General features: G+C 41.5%; 1 protein-coding gene across 1 annotated transcript in view; it reads left to right on the forward strand.

The window, feature by feature from the left end:
- Nucleotides 1-10,047, forward strand: part of LOC311044949 (PEX5-related protein-like) — a gene marked incomplete at both ends in the record, with an annotated part of 33,881 nt that extends 23,834 nt beyond the window's left edge. The window contains 6 exons of the mRNA XM_084056760.1: nt 3,163-3,306; nt 3,520-3,590; nt 5,296-5,508; nt 6,856-7,021; nt 8,117-8,274; nt 9,849-10,047. Coding sequence (XP_083912886.1) covers nt 3,163-3,306; nt 3,520-3,590; nt 5,296-5,508; nt 6,856-7,021; nt 8,117-8,274; nt 9,849-10,047 — 951 coding nt within the window. The remainder of the gene's footprint in view (nt 1-3,162; nt 3,307-3,519; nt 3,591-5,295; nt 5,509-6,855; nt 7,022-8,116; nt 8,275-9,848) is intronic.
- Nucleotides 10,048-20,581: the final 10,534 nt, after the last annotated feature.

The following is a 20,581-nucleotide window of genomic DNA, read 5'->3' on the forward strand; positions in this document are numbered from 1 at the left end:
CTCACTCGTCACTAATGCTCCAACAATATTTATTTATTTTATCCATCCATTTATTATTCATCCATCCATACTGTCTGCAAGGCTGTGTTGACGTCTGTGGGATCTATAGGCTGGTTCTCTGCCTGCCTCTGGAGTGAAAAGAGGTGTAATTTAATCCAGTTTAAAGGATTCTGAGAGGGGCTATAAACCGCCTCTCTGACTGCAGTGCTACGTGCTGGGGAATGTTGGCCGTAATGGAGAAGATATTTCTCATAACTCTGAAATGCACTCTGTCAGCCTACTGGCACAATGTGGACATTTATGTCACGTGTGTGTCTTATATCAGTAGGGACAATAGAATAGAAATACAGTCGCTGCACCGGTAGAAATCTTGCACTTTGTTGTATGAGTTGCGCACAGAAGTATCGAAAAACTTTGAAGAGTTTGGAATTTTGAAATTTTCACCCTATAATAACATGACCAAAACAGGGACTCCAGTGTGGAAAATTGGTCTTTTATAGATATTCAGCCAATGAAAAGTATTAACAAGATTTTGTGAGTCTTAAATAATAACGGCACTGGATTCATTGGAACACAGGTTCTTTTCTTCCCATTTCCTAAAAAGTATAGGCTAACAGTTTTGGACATAAGGTTTCGACCTCGCGCCGACAATAACAGCAGGCACCACCCTGAAATGCGTCTTTCGCTTTACTATGGAAGAGAATCAACCAGCATATTGCGAACATTTCTGTAATCATATTTATGTGTGTTTGCATATTGTCTCTGTCCGGTGGAATCCTCATAATGCCCAAAACAGTTTTTCAGGATTCAAATTGAAAAATAGCAAAAGTAGCAGCTCCACAAGCTCGAAACGCGTCGCGAATGCTTTCGTGTGACACTGCAGTATGATCAAGTAGGGCATTAAATTACGAAAAAAGTTAGAATATGGATAGAAGAGGTTTCTGCCCGACGACAGCAACGCTATGAGTGTTCAGTATCATCCCTTGCTTTGGTGTCCCACACTGTGCCAGTGTTTTAATGTCTACTGTAACCTCTGTGGTTATAGGGGCTGCTTGTCCTTGAGGCAGTGAGTGAACATATGGCCTCTGTCAACGGTCCTCAACATAGCGCCACGCCCCCCACCAACCCCCCCCCCCCCCCCCCCCCCCCTCCCCCCACAGACACACACTGACAAATGGAGCTGGGAGTTACTGCAGCACATCACACAACCACCGCATTAATCTTAACAATTAAGGCCAACCACCTGGACATGATACAGTATAGGCCTATATTATGCTGTATGATGTATTTTTAAATATTGCTGAATATGCTTTAGGGTAGAGCAGTGATTCTCAACCTCTTTGAATTTCCAGGTTGATATTAATTTAGGCCACGGGACCCACATTTGATACGATTCTGTTATTTCTGGGACCCCGATTTATCAGTGTTCATTTGACATCGGGACCCTCATGGGGGGTCCCTGGAGCCCACATTGAGAACCAGTGGGCTAGAGCCCGGCATTAACACCGGCAAGCTTTCAAGTTATGTGCAATACATTGAAATCGGAAAATATGAATGAATGTTGTTAAATTCCAAAGCGAGAAGCTGAAAAAAAAGGCTCTCAATGTTAGTTTTTCCCACACTTCTGGCAGTCAGGTAATGGGTGTGAGCAATAGCTAGCCACCCCTAACCTACGGGTGCCGATCTGTAGCTGAAACCACAGGACAATGGGCGACACTAGCCAACTGCAGACACACAAACACACGCACGCTCGTGCACGCACACACGCACGCATACAGAAACATGACCTTTTGCTAATTTGCGTGATTTCAAGTCCCTACACGAGGAACCTTTTGCTGGCCGTTTTGCTTTCCACCATTATCTGTGGAATAAACGCAGAGTGATTACTGAGTAAGTGATTTGTCCCCCAGCAACCCTCAAATCCCCACAGAAAGGCAGACATTATCATCATCACTCATTCGTTCATTACTTCTCTGTGTCCACTTTAATCCCATTTAGGCTTGCAGGGCGCCAGAGCGTACCATATCCCAGCATGCATTTGGGCAGAAGGCAGGTTACCTTGGACGCGTGATGAGTCCATCACAGATAAACTTCCAAACCTTTACTCTCTCCGATCCATCTGAATCTGATTTGAATTGCCAGGTATGTTTCTTTGTGATGTTTGTGCACTACACTGAGTAACAACTATATAGAAATGTTTCGTTTATGTACAACTATTGACTCAAACATTATAAAGATAGAAAGGCAAGCAGAAGGCGTAATGCCGGGGAGAGTCAGTAGGGGCCGGGCAGTGGGCTTTTTTGTGAGCCTCACTGCCACAGGGAAGAAAGTGTTGACATGCGCATGGGGCCTTGATAGACGGTATGTCTTAGGTAGCTTTTTGGAAAAGGTGGTGCCAGGCGTGTGAGGAGTCAGCAGTAATCGTTCCTGCTCGCTTCTCTGTGCTGGAGTGGTGCAGGTGCGGGACGGAGTGGTCCAGAGATGCTAATAAAGCCACGCATGCTGCTACCTGTCTGTTAAGAAATCAGTGATCCACTTTCGTGGGAAGTAATCTGGGTGAGCTTGTTCTGGAGCAAGTCCGGGCCGATGGCGTTAAATGCAGAGCTGAAGTCCACAAACAGGATTCTGGCATAGGTTCTGGGGTCTAGTGGGTGGAGGGTGTTGACTGCGTCATCTACAGCAGTGGTTCTCAAACTTTTCCATGTCAAGGAAAGGACCCCCAAATTGACACATATTAGCCCACGGACCCCCATTTGACAAGATATGCCAGGGACCCCCCTAAGAGACTGTGTTTACGGCTATGGCAGTGATTCTGAACCATTTTGATTTAAAGGACCCCCATTTGATGGCATTTTTTATCTCTGGGACCCCAGTCTACACTGCAAAATCAGTGTTAATGTAACTCTAAATGTACAAAGGGAACCAAATGGACCCTTACAGGTCCATTTGGTTCCATTTGTACGCTCTGAGAGTTACAGACCCTTAAGGTGGTATCTAACTATCTATAATTTAGCTGGGGACCCCTCAAGGGCCCCTGGGGGGTACCCGGACCCCACTTTGAGAACCACTGATCTACAGACCTGTTGGCGAGCAAAGTGAAACTGAACGAGGGCCAAGGGGTAGCATTGTAAACAGTTGTTATTATTTGCTCTTTCGTTCCAGGGCTACTACTTCCACAGCAACAACCCGTACAGAGACTGTCCAAACGCCTTCTCTGAGGGCCAGGAGAGAGCCAAGCAGGGAGACCTCAACACAGCTGTGCTGCTGCTGGAGGCTGCTATCCTCCAAGACCCACACGACTCTGAGGTCAACACTAATACTACAACTACTACTACTATCCAACTAATCGGTTCAATAGATTCTTTAAAAAAGGAATTATTATAAAATAGTCGATACATTTTTGGGGTTAAATCAACACAATAGAATTGACTTTGTACTAGTAATGCTGCTAGTACTAGAAATGCTACTTACTACTACATTAAAACTGTTTCTCTTGTATTTCATTGTATTGTGTGGTAGGCGTGGCAGGTGCTGGGCATGACGCAAGCTGAGAATGAGAATGAGCAGGCTGCCATCGTATCACTACAGAGGTAAGATGTTAACAGCAGCTTCCTCTGCAGGATACGGCTCTCACACCCTGTCAAAGCTGGTGTCGTGTTGGAGTGGAATAAGCCCAGATTGTGTTTCAGTTCCATACCGGTTCTAACCATGTTTTGTAGTGTATGTAGCGTGTTCAAGGTGGAAAAAGGATAAAATTGACATTAATGGCTGTATGCCTATTTCTAACCAAATGAACCCTAGCGTCCCAATTCTGGGCATGTCCGAATAGCCGAACATTCAGCGAAAGTATGGCCGTTCAACCGGAGGGGCGCGCACCTCGAACAGGCATCGCCCAAGTCATAGGTTATTGTTAACTACACTTCTAAAATGTTAATGTGAAATGAGGTGAACCCGTTGTCATTATCCAGAGTAGTGAGAGCTGTCTAAGCTGGTGCTCATCAGTCAGAGAGGATTTGATTGGTTTGAGTTTAGTGAACTAGAAAGTGATTGGCTGTCATTCTGGAGGACAGCATCAATTATCCACATAAAGACTGGAGTTCCCCAGGGCTCTATACGTGTACTAGGCCCTCTCCTGTTTTCCACTCAACAGTCAACACTAAATATCTTTGGGGAAAATAGCAGATGTACAAGCTGTAATTATGCTATTTCCGTTGAATGTTCGCCCCCACAATAGTTGATGTTAAAAGTGTATTTTCTATATATGTGTTGAAATCAATGTTTGAGGTAAAGGTTGGAGATATTAAACCAGTGATTCACAAAAGTGGAGGGGGTCCCCAGCATGAGTTAATATAGCATCACAATCATTTTAACCACTTTAACCATATTTTAAAGTGTATTAAATAACATGGTTATTCAAAAATAGCAGATCTACAAGCTCTGAGCTGTGAGCTTGTAGATCTGCATGAATTTTTTTGTGAATCTTGAAAAAAATTGGGCAATTTTTAATATATATTTTTTAAACTGTCATTTTTAACTCAAATCTTCACTTCTGGGGATCCCTGGCCAAACATATTTTGAGATTGGGCGGTCTGCATCCAAATAGTCATTTTGGGTGGTCCTTGACGTGAAAAAGTTTGAGAACCACTGTAAGGCAAGGCATGGCAAGGCACTTTTATTGCACATTTCAACAACAAGGCAATTCAATGTGCTTTACACAGAATATCAAGCAAAGGAAACACAATTATACAATGACATAAAACAAGGATGCATAAAACAAAAAGATAACAGATACAGTTACAGAGCAGAAGCGAAAGAAGAAAAGTAACTCAATCAATGGCAGCGGCAAACAGAAAGGTCTTTAGTTGTGTTTTAACCCATTAAGACCTGAGGCCGATTCTACAAAATTATCATTTTTCTGAAACACGTATGTTGCTATAATATCAGTGGCTCTCAACATTTTTCATGTCAAGGACCCCCCAAATGATATGTATTTAGCCACGGAACCCCCATCTCAAATATTTAGTTCCAGGGACTCCCAGAAGCAAAGATTTGAGTTACAAATGTTCGCTTTCAAAAATATATATTCAAAGATTTGCACAAAATTCAAGAAATAGCAGATCTACAAGTTCTCGTTGCCGCACTATGAGCTTGTATATCTGCTATTTTTGAATAGCCAAAGTATAAAATATGGATACAGTGGTTACACAGATGCGTTCCTGGTTTAAATGGGTTTAAAAGACATTTAAAGACATGTAACATTCCCCTGCCCCCCCCCACCCCCCTCTCTACCGCCAGGTGTCTGGAGCTTCACCCCAACAACCTCCCGGCGCTCATGGCGCTGGCGGTGAGCTTCACCAACGGCGGCATGGAGCAGGAGGCCTGCGAGGTGCTCCACCGCTGGATCAGCCACAACCCGCGCTACAAGCACCTGCTGCTGGACAGCTGCAGCCCGCTGCAGGGCTCCCCCGCCACGCCGCGCAGGGGCCCCTCCACCCCCACCCTGACGCCCACCCGCCTGACGCCTCCCCTCGCCCACACGCCGCCGCCCACCCGCACGCCCACCCGCACGCCGACCCCCACCCACGGGTTGCACAGGTAGGGGAGGGATGGGATGGGGTGGATGGATTGTTACGTAATCGCCCTAATCGCAATCGTTTGAGATAATCGCAGTAGTTTTGCGGGAACGTCATGATCGTTTCCACATGTTGAGAAAGGTTTGTGCATTTTGCAACGGTTTCAAAAATAGTGGAAATAGCGGATCTGCAAGCTCACTCTGTGGACAGTGGATGGAACGGTGTGATGGATGCATCTTGTTGGTAAAATACTACGGTCAATAAAATATATCACACACCTAACAAGAAGTATTGTCGACTTCGACCCGCAAGTGCGAAACTCACAGTGGGCAAGTTGAGGCACTTCTGTTTACAAAGCGGGGGGGGGGGGGGGGGGGGGAATACCATCAGGAGACTTCAATTTTCACCTCCCATTTTATGAAATTGATCCGCCCCAATGTGCCTGACGTTCTGACACACGAAAGCTTAACGTCAGTGAAAACAAAGACGTACGTTCAAACATACAAATCAGTGGAGTTTTTCAACGTAAGAGTTGGAACTGCAGCAGGGCCAACGTGGGTGGCCAGTGCCACTGGTTAACTGGAGCTGTTTGAAGAGGAGTCTATATTTTCCTCTCGGGATGCACGGTTCGACTCGAGTATAATATTACTCCTCTTATCAAAACCCCTGTTTTAGAAAATGTAGGCTACCTATAATTAAATGACAATTAACTAATATAGCTATTTAATTAAGTATAGCGGTCTCAGTTGGAGACGCTTGTTCAGTGCATATATGTTGTTAGATCGGTGAGTTGTGAAGGAGGGGGGTTGCGACTCGCGAGCCACGGCCAAGTGTTTTTGGGGGGTCACCAGACAAAAAGGTTGAGAAGCACTGGTTTAGCCGTTCAGACAGTGTTATACTGCACATGAAGTGACAGAAGACCATTGTTAAACATGAAGAGAAGAGTACAATAGCTCAGATAACACAGAGCCTTGAGGAGTATGCGTGCATGCACACACACACACATGCGCGCGTTCACGCACAATGATCCATTCATTGCGGTATCTCCCAGGTCAGGCTCTACCGCTTGTAGAGTCTGTAGCCTACTTAAATGGAAGTTTTATTCATTTAGCTTCAGACCTTAAACTTGCTGACAAGCAGACTGAATTCAGAGTGTGTGTCAAAGTGTGTGTGTGTGTGTGTGTGTGTGTGTGTGTGTGTGTGTGTGTGTGTGTGTGTGTGTGTGTGTGTGTGTGTGTGTGTGTGTGTGTGTGTGTGTGTGTGTGTGTGTGTGTCTCTCCAGTACTCAGCTGTTGGAGGTGAGGAATTTGTTTCAGGAAGCAGCCCTGTTGAACCCGGACGGTGTGGACCCTGACCTCCAGACAGGCCTGGGGGTCCTGTTCAACCTGAGCTCGGAGTGGGACAAGGCTGTCAATGCTTTCACTGCAGCGCTGTCCATCAGACCACAGGTAACACACGCACGCACGCACATATTCATGCACACAAACACGCGCACACATTCACTCGCGTACACATTCGCACGCACGCACACACACACGCATGCATGCATGCATGCATGCACACACAACACACAAGCACAGCAGGTAACAGACAGACAATATATGATGTTTTTTTTATGCCTCTCCACGTTACTGTTTGATAGACATCTAAATGTTGTCATAGCTAAAAACACACCTACAGTACATTTTTTGTTTTCTCTTTTAAAAAAAACGTTTTTATGTTTTAGCACTAAAAGATTATTCAATTTGACCAAACAATTTTGAAACACAGAAGTATGTTTTTTCCCCTGAAAATTAACAAATCCGGTTTCAAAGTTTTAGCAAGAATTCACACAAAAAAGTATTGTTTTGAAAAACAATGCATGTATTTCGACAAATCTCCAGTTGGTGTTAATGAAAAGTTTGCACAACTTTGAAAGTCTAGTTGAATGTATCCCTACAGCGAGCCTACATTGACACTCAGGTAGGGAACTTCATCTACAGCATACAGACATGGGCGGTAGCATGTGGAAGTGGGAGCCAGTGCATCCGTCTTGAATCTGACATTTACCACTCTGTATATAACCTTCTGTACTGCAGGACTGCTTGCTGGAGTAGACCCAACTACTACTTTGGATTGGTTAGAAATCCAAAACACTATGTTTGGATGGGAAACGTATAACTAGGGCTGCAACAGTTAATCGAACTAATCGATTTAAACTGATTATATTTTATAAAATAATTGAAACGTATTTGATCCCTAATTTGGGCATGTACTTATACACAAAATGAAATAAAGAAAATGTTTGAAACATTCCAAAATTGAGCTTGGAGATTGGCTATATTATATTTTCGCTATATTAGCACGACACCGTTGTATGAAATGTGGTTGATTCATTGATATATATATATATATATATATATATATGATTGTCTTGATTGTACGATTAATCGAAAAATATAAAATAATCCACAGTTGCAGGCCTATCTCAAACCTACCATTATGCCAGTATTTATTATCATATGATATGATTTCCTTCTCAGTATGATTTTTATTGCCTGCAGGACTACCTGCTGTGGAACCGTCTGGGCGCCACGCTGGCCAACGGCGACCGCAGCCAGGAGGCGGTGGAGGCCTACACCCGAGCCCTGGAGCTGCAGCCTGGCTTCATCAGGTCCAGATACAACCTGGGAATCAGCTGCATCAACCTGGGAGCACACAGGTATAGCCTAAAGCTCCGGTTCTCAAAGTGGGGTCCTTGAGGTGGTTCCAGGGGTCCCCCAGGTATAATGAATTGATAGTTAGGAACCAAATGGAGCCTTAACAGGTCTGTAACTCTGCGAGTGTATAAATGTAACTCTGAAACTTACATGGAACTCAACTCAACTTACATGGAACTCTACTCTGAACTCAACTGTAACTCTGAGAGTGTACAAATGGAACCAGACCCGTAAGGGTCCATCTGGGGGGTCCATCTCAGAGTTATGGGGGTCTGTGTCCGTAAGGCATACCAATCTATGGTAGCAATCTAAGTATGAGAGCCACTGGCCTATAGAAGATGGAGGAGAAAGGAAGGAGGATGGGGATGGTGGGAGAGTAGGGGAGGAGGAGAGAAGTAAAGATAAGCAGTGACAACGGGGTGCATTTCTCCTTTCCGACATGTCGCCTTTCCGACGTTGACGAACCCTATACCTAACCCTAACCCTAACCCTAACCGCACGCGGAAGCCACTAGTCGGAGTGGTGAGATGTCGGAATGGAGAGTGAACACCGTGACAACGATACGATACGATAATATGATACGATAATACGATGATACTTTATTGTCAGTTCACACTGAAATTTGTCTTGCGACCCAGCAGTCATGTATGCAATACATAAACAGTACATACATTTGACATGACACAAAAAAACTAAAACAAAAATACATACATATAGGACATTCCACTCAGCCTACCACTGGCCTAAAACTCCTGATTAAGCCTCAACGATGTGAGGAGGAGAGGACGGATTCAGTGACATGACTGATATAACAATTTATCAATTTGATGTTCGTGTTAACCACTTCCATCCCTATTTTGGGCATGCCATTATAAGCTAACATATCCTTTTTTTAATAATACAATAAAATAAAATCCGCAAAACATATTTCAACTAATTTCAGAGCATTTCCAAATTGTTCAAAATCTTCCAAACATTTTGAAGGAGTTGTACAAAGACACAAAAAAATAGCGAATGAAGAACAATTCAGATTAACCTACACACAAACTATAAGAGGTTGAGCTAATTAAGGTTAAGGACCACACACAGCGCACCTAATTGTCTTGAGGGTTATAAGTACAGTAGGTGAGGGTTGGGTTACATAAAGTCATTATACCTCTTTGACAGGGAAGCAGTCAGTGACTTCCTAACATATATCTCTGTGTCTGCTACAGCAGTGGTTCCCAAACTGGGGGGTCCCCAGATGATTAGCTTAAGGTGCAACATTGTTTTCTCACTTAACAGTAAACAAACCATGCAACATACAGTATGCACATATCTAAAGTTACAATTTCATGACTTTTTAACACCAAATTGGCCAAATTGTCAAATATTACGTAAGAAAGAGGCAAACATTGTGAAAGCAGCCGAACTACAATCTCACCACGCCTCACACTGCGAGGCGTTATTTATCTGTGGAACCGTGTCAAACGAAATGTTCTTGTCAGGGTGGGGGGTCCCCAATCCCCAGTTCAAATATGATTATTTTGGGGGGGGGTCACCGCACTAAAACATTTGGGAACCCTTGTGCTTACAGGGAAGCAGCCAGCAACTTCCTGACGGCTCTGAAGCAGCAGAGACACAACCAGCTGGACAACCAGCATGACATCTCGGTGAACATCTGGGCCGCTCTGCGCATCGCCATCTCCATGATGGACCGGCCCGAGCTCTTACAGGCCGCCAGCGTCGGAGACCTGGACCTGCTGATGAGAGCCTTCCACCTGGACGACGTGTGACACCGCCCTGGTGGTAGTGGCACCAGCACTGGGGGGGGACAAGGGTGGCAGGTTTGTGGGGGTTTGCCAGGGAGTTTGTTCGGGGGAACGTTTCTTTGGTTGTTTTCACAAAACAGTGAACCAGTGACGGAAAGATGGCGGTTGGATGGTTTTGGTGGGAGAATGATGATGAAATCTTGGGGATGTTTTTTTGTTTTTTTTATTGGCTTAAATATATGGAAGATCTTGCAGAAAGAATGGAACAATGATGTGAAAGCGCGTTGCCTAGTTGGCTTTTTCTTTTTTTGGAGAATATCATCGGGGACACGCGGGGAATGAACAAATGAACAAAACAACAAGTGATGAAAGAGCGTGTTGCCAGGCTGGTTCAGACAGTTGCCAGTTTGGCCGTGTGCTGCTTGGCGGAAATGTTGCTAGGAGAGACATATTATGGGATGCCTTCCAGAAGATGAACTGTGTTCAACTGTTGGAGGATTGTGGAACTCTGCTGGGAAACAGGAAGAGGAGGGAAAATGGTGGAATGTGACTGTGGAACCCTTTAAACAACGATAGCTCTTATCAAATAGTTAATAAGGAATTATGAATGCTTTTATTGAACAAAAACATGTGTATCTTCAAAACACATGAACAACTATCGCAAATTTATGTAGCATTTCTTTTTTTAATTGTCCAATTGTCCAAACATGCTTCAACAAGGGTCATCAAAACCACTTTATTCACCAAGTAAAATACCGTACAAATACAATAAATTACAGGACTCATACACTGTTACAGTTACATGTGAACATATCCCATTTTAAACCATTAAACACAGGACTGACAGTAAATGCTAAACATATGACACCCATTTAACCACCCTATATACTGTGCCGGATGACAAACAGCTGGAATAGCTGATCTACAAGCTCATAATGTGTCGCGTCATGACGTGTCAGGAGTTTGTAGATCCGTAATTTTCAATATTCTTGAAACAGATTTGATAATTTTGAAAAATGTGCCCATAACAGGGACATCGACGTTAATTTGGTTAACAAATAAACATGTAAACGTCACATAGCCGTTCAAGCTGAGAGGACAAAAGCAACAACCGTAGCTCTCTTCTTCTTTTCTTCTTGTTTACATGGAGGGAACTGCACTAAGTGGCTCATTAGCTACCTGCAGAAGCACAACCCTGAGAGAGAGAGAGAGAGAGAGAGAGAGAGAGAGAGAGAGAGAGAGAGAGAGAGAGAGAGAGAGGGAGAGGGAGGGAGGGAGGGAGAGGGAGGGAGGGGGGAGAGGGGGGAGAGGGCAGGGGAGAGAGGGGGGGATAGAGGTGAGGAGAGAGAGAGAGAGAGAGTAGGACTCTCTTCCATCACCTGATAACAGCAGGTATAATGAGTCAGTGGTTCCTCTGTGGGTGTATTGGAGTCGTGATCTTTGTTGTTCAACATCTGTCCTGCAGGTGTCAGCGTTACACAAGCAATGTTTGTTTGATTCTCTCCTTGGAAAAGAAAATCATCTCCTTTTGTTCCCGTTTATCAGGAAGCAGTGAAACATGGCTGGTCTCTATAAGCTCAGGTCAAAATGGTCCGTTTGATTAGTTCATATTAATCATACATTAATCATCAATGCCTGTGTATGTGCACACACACACACACACACACACACACACACACACACACACACACACACACACACACACACACACACACACACACACACACACACACACACACACACACACACACACACACACACACACACACACACACACACACACACACACAGAATGTGAGTGTGAGACGCTCCATCCAAACTGAAGAGTGTGTCTCCAGCCAAACAGAAGGACCCTAATTGAATGAATAATTGACTTAGTCACATGCAATTAATCACTCAATTAGAAATGACCCAAGGAGATGTCTAATACCGAAGCTACAAGTAGCACGCACACGCACACGTTACTGTACACACAGTGAGCAGCTGTTTGTCCATCTGTGTGTGTGTGTGTGTGTGTGTGTGTGTGTGTGTGTGTGTGTGTGTGTGTGTGTGTGTGTGTGTGTGTGTGTGTGTGTGTGTGTGTGTGTGTGTGTGTGTGTGTGTGTGCGCGTGTGTGTCTGTTACAGTAGAGTATGGTAAAGCTTTAATATCAGAGGGACAATTTGGCATGCAACAGCATTAAACATTAAAAAGAAATGCAATCCATACAATATGTGCATTATACACATACATACACACTAAACACATACAGTAGTACACAGACAGTGTAGTGCCTCAGTAATCTACGATCATAGGTAAACCAAGAACCTATCATCAGTCTGAACATTATGTCAAAAAATGTATAATATTTGCTTTGAAACTATACAAACTATAGGATACCAGGTCAACAAATGAACCCGTTATTCTGTCTAAATTACATTTTAACCTTTGCATAAGACTGCATGGACGTCAAGGCTATGGCAAGTGCTACGGCAAGTGTTACGGGCTAAAGTGGAGTCTGAAGAGGTGAGTCTTCAGATTATGGCGGAAGATTCGGAGTGAGTCTGCCGTTCTAACTGCAATGGGGACTGTTCCACAGTGCGGGAGCCATAAGGGAGAAGAGTCTGTGATGCGTGGAGCGTTGTCCCGGATGTTTTATGTGTCAGGTTCTGACAGCTTCCCTGTGTTAGCTGATCTGAGCGAGCGAGAGGGGTTGTAGGGTTGGATCAGGCTTTGAAGATATGGGGGTGCAATACCTTTGGTTGCTTTGTAGGCCAACATCAGTGTTTTGTACTCTGTGCGGGCAGTAATAACCTCATATATGTGTTAGTGTCACCTCTATAGGGTGGTAAAAACTCCACATTGAGGGGAACAAATGAAACTCACTGTGTGTAAAGGCTGCTGGGAGGCCATTAACACAACCTGTGTGGCTCTGACCTGGTACAGGTGGCAAAGGTCGTTTAAGTTACACATAAAACACTTTCAGCAGAGACATGTCAACATTAAAACAAGTAGCTTCCTTAACCACTTGCCCTATCTAAAGGTATTGTTTATCTTCCAGGATAAAGACAGAGGAGGAAAAGGAAAGTAGAGTAATAGGTCTCCTGCGAAAATCAATGAATATCTCTTTGGTTATAGAAACATTCAATTGTAGGACAGACCGTTTACACCGACTGACAGATTATCCTACCACTGGTCCATGACTGTTCCTCACAGTGCAAAAATGATGACTATTACAAGTATCTGCACACTTAAGCACATACCTCTCTTCATGATAAGTCTGACAGTCATTTGAATACAAGACAAAACCCTGTAGAAGATGATAGTGTACTAGACATTCACTCCTCAACTCTCTGTACTGAAAACATACTATTATCAACAACCAATGTTATCTCATCTGTTCTGCTGTAGCCATTCACCCTGCTGCACTTCACAAACACTACACAATGCAACACAACACAAAGCTACACAACGCAACACAACACAGTGCAATACACTACACAATGCAACGCAACACAACTACAACAACACAAAAGTTACACAATGCAATGCAATACACTATACAATGCAACACAACACAATAATACAACGCAACACAAAACTACACAATTCAAGCCGATACACAACACAACACGCCACAACATGACACAACATGACACAACACAAAACTACACAATGCAATGCAACACAAAACTACACAATGCAATGCAACACAACTATGCAATACAACATTACAACACAAAACAAAACAACATATGCAACACAACACAACACAACACAACGCCATTTTTGTTACATGTTTAATTAATGGTTCATTTCGAACATAATTTCCCAAACAGAAATGCATACAGTATTTAAGTCTAACCTGAAGCAGGAATAAATCATATCCCCACTGACCATAACACTGTACAGTCAACCAGAGGGAGGGAAATCAAACCCTGAACCCTGGTACTGTAGTTGTTCATATGGTGGAAATGTATTTTGGGGAAGACCTCATCAACCAACCAGGAACATGATTAGTTGTATCTTTCCGTTATGATTTTCTATTCTTAGAATCATTTGTACAGTATGTGAATGTTGGCAGTTTAAGAACCAATGTGCTCCCCCACCAAATAATCTCCTATTAGTTCACCCTGATGCTGTGTTACCCTATAGCAAAGACTCCAATTAAATAAAATAGATGTTTTATGACATTCATAATATTATATTAATAGTACCTCTTCAAATATTCATCCTTCTTTGTTTTGTTTATTAATACATATTTTAAAACAACGTGATGTCCATGTTGTGTCCAGCCAAACCTTTTGACTTCTGCCTTCCTCAGTAGCTACATGATAACAAAATGTATTGTATGATGGTAAGGTTTAAAGATCCTTACGATGCACTTTATCTGACTGTGTACTTTATCTGGCCTTAAGGGGTTTATGATCGTTAATTATCATCTGTTATGTTCAAATTATGAAGAATATTATTAGAAATTGTAACTTGGGTGTAATGAGGCGCAGCCTGGCAGTGCCAACAGGTTAGCACCTCCATGCTAACTCTCATTGGATCCCATTCATGTATTCTCACATGTTAATGAGGACTGATACAAATTTACTAGCCAAGAAATGCATTTCCTTTACTGCACTAAACTTATTTTGATTCTTATATTCGTTATTCTATATATTCGTTATTCTTTATTCAGTATTCAGTCATTCTGAAAATGATGCTGTTGACTCCCAAAATAATGTAGCTAATTGAAGGGGATAAAGTATGTTGAATGCAGACTTGTTATTCTCTGGAAAATGTTAATGCACATGTGATATTACTGAACGTTTCCTTTATGGTTGTGGCTCCTGAACTGGAAGGTACCACATTTCTACAAGCTTGAATGTGGGAGTTTCTGGTGATGTAATTCCACTGGCTAATCACCCTCCCAGATCCCTCACCTGACCGTAACCACATCAAACCATACCTAAACTTAACCGTGTATAACCTAATGCCTAAACACATTTGTTAAGATTCACGATTCAAAGATTTTGTCTTATGTCCAGTGACATGTTGGTGTGGCAGACTCCGCAACTGTACTAATATTGTCCAACATACACAGTATAATACAAGGTAAATTACAAAAGTCATAATACTTGTACGGTGCTAAGTAATAATAAGTAATAAAATGTAAAATATTTAAGTAACCTGATAAGAGTGCAAATATAGCATCAATATAGACAGATTGGTGTTAGAGAATAACCATAGACTAGCATATCATTTAGAATTTGCAATTGCACCTTCCCTGGGTTACTGAGGTAGGACCTATCTAAATATTGCAGAAATATATACATATAAATAGATGAATAAATGAACAACCAAAGATACACAGAATGTACATTCATGCAGCAGAAGAACGACCAAAGCATATACATACATATAGTGCACATAGCAGTGAATTCTTTGCGGTGAACTATAACAATTCTGAGCCATATACAATCCAAACAAATTTACATTCAATTTAATTTGTGCAAAGAAATTTGTAAAAGATATTGTCAAAAACAAAGTGCTCTGTTGGCGAGCTGGTAATTACAGGTTAAAGACAGCTGAGTCCTTGTTCAGAGCTATGATAGTTTGAGGGGAAAAAATGAAACCCTTTCGGAGTCTCTGAGTTGGCTTTGTTGCTGTGTATGCTTTGGCCTGACCGCAGTGGCACAAAGAGTCCATTGCTGGGGTGATGGGGTCCTTCATGATCCACCTTCTGGAATACGAGCCCTACAGGGAGGGGAGTGGAGTCCTCATGGTGCGCTTGGCTGACCGCTACAACCTCCGCAGGGCTCACCGGTCCCAAGAGGAGCTATTTTTAACTTTATACCTAAGCTTAACTATCTGTAACCTAATGCCTAAACACCTTGAAGCTAAACTTTACCATCTCTAACACAATGCCTAAACTTTACCAATTTTAACCTTATACATAAACATAAACCATGTGTAACCTAATGTCTAAATGCATCAATTCTTAAGCGTATAACTAAACTTACTGTAACCATCTCTAATGTAATGCCTAAAACACAAACATTTTACATTAACATAGGTTGGCACCGCTTGGCTCGGGCTGTTTGTGCAATGCATCATGGGTATGATACCAGTTCAGGAGTCACAATCTTCCTTTGTTGTAAAAGTTAGCACACCATTTAATCTGGATATTGTAACTTTTAGTTTTTTTTAACCATTTCTCATTACAGGTATATCACTGTATGTCATGTTTCTAATGGCTTTCATTAATGTTCTTTTCATATTTCAGGGAAACAGCTTCTAAAGACAAATAGAGTCAAATGTATTCATATCATCATTATAACAGATGTATCAAAGATTACATTGGTAGTACACTGATAGTAGTATGTCATGAAATCTCCCATGTATTGCTCTATCATAACTATACATTTCACCATGTTAAACATGTAACCATAACTCATAAGGAACCATACATTGCATGGTTGCGCTCTGCCCTCCAGAAGGTAATGAGCAGGAACCACTTTCTGTGTGTTGTTTTAAAGTCTAAAGGCCATGACAAGCGTTTTACCATTTCATATCAGCGAAGTTACATCCATAAAGGTTAATAAATGATATAGTATCTACTTCTGTACCAACAACATCTTTGCCAGTGAAGGAGGACACACTTATAAAACACTTCTCTCAGGTAGTTTCTGCTCTGTGGCTTGGTAGGGAAGTGTAGTCGTCATAATGACAAAAATAATTACACATACTGTAACATGCAATATTATAACTATATCATAGTAAAGCCAGAGAGCTAATTCCCTGTTTTCCAGATAATTATCTTCCCCTTCTCAGGTATGTGCTGTTCTTTGGCTTGCAGGGCAGCGGTATCTGTCTGGTGTATGAATATTACTAAATGATATCCTGTCCAATCCTGTACCACTGACACTATTTGCAGGGTAGAACATCAACTATGAGGACAGGTCAGGATCTTCAGTATTACAATAACGTTATGGAATTTCAACAATATCCTGAATATTACAATAACATACAGTATGCGTTCAATCACGAACCGATCAATTATGAATCAATGTATTGGTCCATTAATTAACCAGTTACTACTCTATAGCTATAGCTCTATAGCCTGAATTCATCTTCCTGTACTTTCAGTATGTTTTGCATGTAAACATACTGCAGTGAGCGATCCCATCTGGAACATGTATGTAACACAACCACCAAACCTTACAATGTACAGATGAACTTTATTTATGTAAGGAATGATTATCGCTGTTTAAAATGTAAACATTAAAATGATATTTTAGCAATTAAAATAATTGATAAAAAGCACATGTGATGTGTGGTGTTGATGTTTTGGATCTTTTTGTTTAACTTACAAATATGTTATTGCAGTTTATTTTATTACACTAATCTGTATGTTGGGTTGGGTTGAACCGACATAAGTTTATTGTAAGTACACACAATAATATGATGATTCCACAGTATGTACCAGCAGTGGCTTACCACCTACAATCACACTCTGTGTGTGTGTGTGTGTGTGTGTGTGTGTGTGTGTGTGTGTGTGTGTGTGTGTGTGTGTGTGTGTGTGTGTGTGTGTGTGTGTGTGTGTGTGTGTGTGTGTGTGTGTGTGTGAATGCGTGTGCGTAAATGTGTGTGCTTGCTTGCAGGTGCGGCTGGAAACCTTTGCCCCCTGACACCATAATATAGTTAAACTGACTCAAAAACAATTATGGGTGCACTGGTACAACTTTTTCCTAACTGAGTAGGACCACAATGGAAACAAGTCCCCAGGACCTTTTTGTGTTATCCTTTTAGCCTGACTGTACCACGTGCTGTTTACATATTATGGCTAATAAAGTATTCAATGAATCAATCAATCAATCAATACTTGAATACCATGTAACATTTTAAATAATAGTTTTTCCCTTCTTTTTCTTTTACTGGGTTTATAAAAAAGAAATATTGTTTGCATTCTAGTTGTATACAGTTATGAAGTAGCATAAACATATCCTAAAATGATACTACTCCTCAATAATACTTATGGTCTAGCAGTTAACAACCAAGCAGCCAATTACAATGCACCCATCCCTCTGGGTTATGGGAGCTAAGCAGCCGACACACCCCTCCGGGTCATGGGAACGATGTTGCTTCGAAACACACCAAGTTGTTTTTACTGGTGAAAGTGGCAACATGCTACAGTATTTATGTACATACAGTACATAAATAACCAACATTTTAGACTCAAATAGGAGGAAAAAAAAGTAGGTAAATGTTTGTAGATTAAGTATTTTAGCCTAGTAAATACATGTACAGTAGGGTTCCGGTCCAGGTCTGGGCTCCCTGAATCATTTAGAGCTTCCTCCCACCTTCCCACCCTGCCTCTAATATACTTCAAGAATCTAATGTTATACACTGTTAGGACTGACTCTTATTGCCACCTAGAGGCAATAATAACCATTAACACCAAACAGACGATACTTGGGAGGCGTCTGTACTGATTTTAGTTTGTGTGGTTTAATATACTCATAAATGAAACCAACACCTCTGGTTGTTGTAGAAAAGGCTGGATAGCGGATAGAAAGACATCCTAAAGGTTTCGATTGATTGATTGATTGAATACTTTATTAGACAAATGCAAACAGTACGTGTAAAGTCATACACTTGGGCTAAAAGGATAACACAAAAAAGTCCTGAGGACTTGTTTCCATTGCGGTCATATGTCTATGTGATGTTCCTCTCTGCTGTGTAAAGATGTTCTTAGCAGGTCAAAGGTGGATATTCTGTGGAATTATTGTGTTCTGTGATTAATTATTGTGCACCAGTGCACCAGTTGTGAGTCTCTTTAATTCCAATAGAAATTGAATAGGGTGGGGGTGGACAACCACGGCCACCTACTCTGGCTTTTGTGATTACCCCAGACAGTTTTTAATTTGCCTGATTCCGTATTTAGATATTTGATATTCATTTTATCTGACACGATCCCTTCCTATACAAACCCATTGTTTCAACTTCAAACTCAATTTTAACCATGATAGAATCATCAAAAACACGCGTCCTTGGTTCTGGTGACTGATATTGTCCTTCTAATGTGTGAGGGGGCTGTGTTTTTCAATTACTTTTTTCATTTCTTGTATATATTTTTATTAAAATAATTAAATATAATAATAAAAAAGAATAATTAAGAAGTAATGTAATAGTGCAATAGTGCCCTCACGTATTAAGAGGGCACTAGTTGTCACCCCAGTTGAATAAATATTTGTGCATGACTGTATGTATGCATATTGTATTTTGTATTATTCTTTTATGACTACACTTTAACCTGCTGTTTTACATTCTTTATTGATGTTTGTGTGTAAAGTGTACTGGGACACTGTAGAGTAAAATAGAACGTAAGTGAAGGAGTGTTTATGATGATCTAAGGCAGAGAAGTTGACTTAATAAACTGATATTCCTATGAAACTGTCACAGTTAAGATAGTAGTAATTAAAACAACAACTACATAAGAGAGAGACAGGACAAGTTCCAGTTCATCTTGTCAAATATTGATCAGGGTTTTAATTGAGGTTCATTTGATCAATTCAACACAAGAGGAACATTATTGACTCATATTTCAACAGGGTAAATATATTTCCTACCAAATCATAGTGAAATAGACACTATACCACTTTAAATACAGTGCACTCCTCCTAAACACACACACACACACACACACGCACACGCACACACACACACACACACACACACACACACACACACACACCAACCACACGCGCACACACACACACACACACACACACACACACACACACACACACGCGATCGCCGCTCACACGTGCGCAGGTATGTCGGCCGTATGTAGGCAGATAGACCTGTTCCGAACCACCCATGTCATGTGATTTCTGAGTAAATTGTGTGTGTGCACAGTGCAGGTACTCTGTCTTTCTACAGAGTCTCTGACACCATGACTCTCCTCCACAGTGTCCAGACCACATTCACGCACACCCTCTATCCTGGATTTTGGACTGCTGCTGAAAGCACTGCTGAGTTGTGTGAGCTCAAGTAGATCTGACTTTGTTTGTCTCTCATGACTCCACAATAAGCTTTGTCACTCACTCAAATCACATGTTTATTTTGTCTAGTGAAAATACATTGTATAATTTGTTTATAATCTGTTTTACTATTTTTGTTCTCTTGCATTTACAGTATACAGTACAATTTATTTTATGGCGAAATTTGGGCTTTTTCATACCATGTTCTTGTGTCATTCATTTTGTGGTTTTGATATTCCATGTGAAATAACATTCAATGATATTGATATATATTTCTTATGTGAATAAACATTGCAAATTAATTCACAGACATATTGGAATTAAATGATTCTATGAAACTTAATGTACCATAAAAGTAACCAACATAATAAATACTATGCGTTGAATAAACATTTGTGTGTTATATTATTATTCATTAATTGCTGTACATTAACCTGCTGTCTCATGTTCTTTATTGCGTTCAGTGTCAAGTGGACTGGAAGACTATAGTGTAAAATACTTTATAATAAAAAAAAGGTTAACCCTCTCCTGAGTAAGTAACATAT

The sequence above is a fragment of the Gymnoscopelus microlampas genome (assembly GCF_963454915.1).
Source record: "Gymnoscopelus microlampas genome assembly, chromosome: 5".
Lineage (NCBI taxonomy): Eukaryota > Metazoa > Chordata > Actinopteri > Myctophiformes > Myctophidae > Gymnoscopelus > Gymnoscopelus microlampas.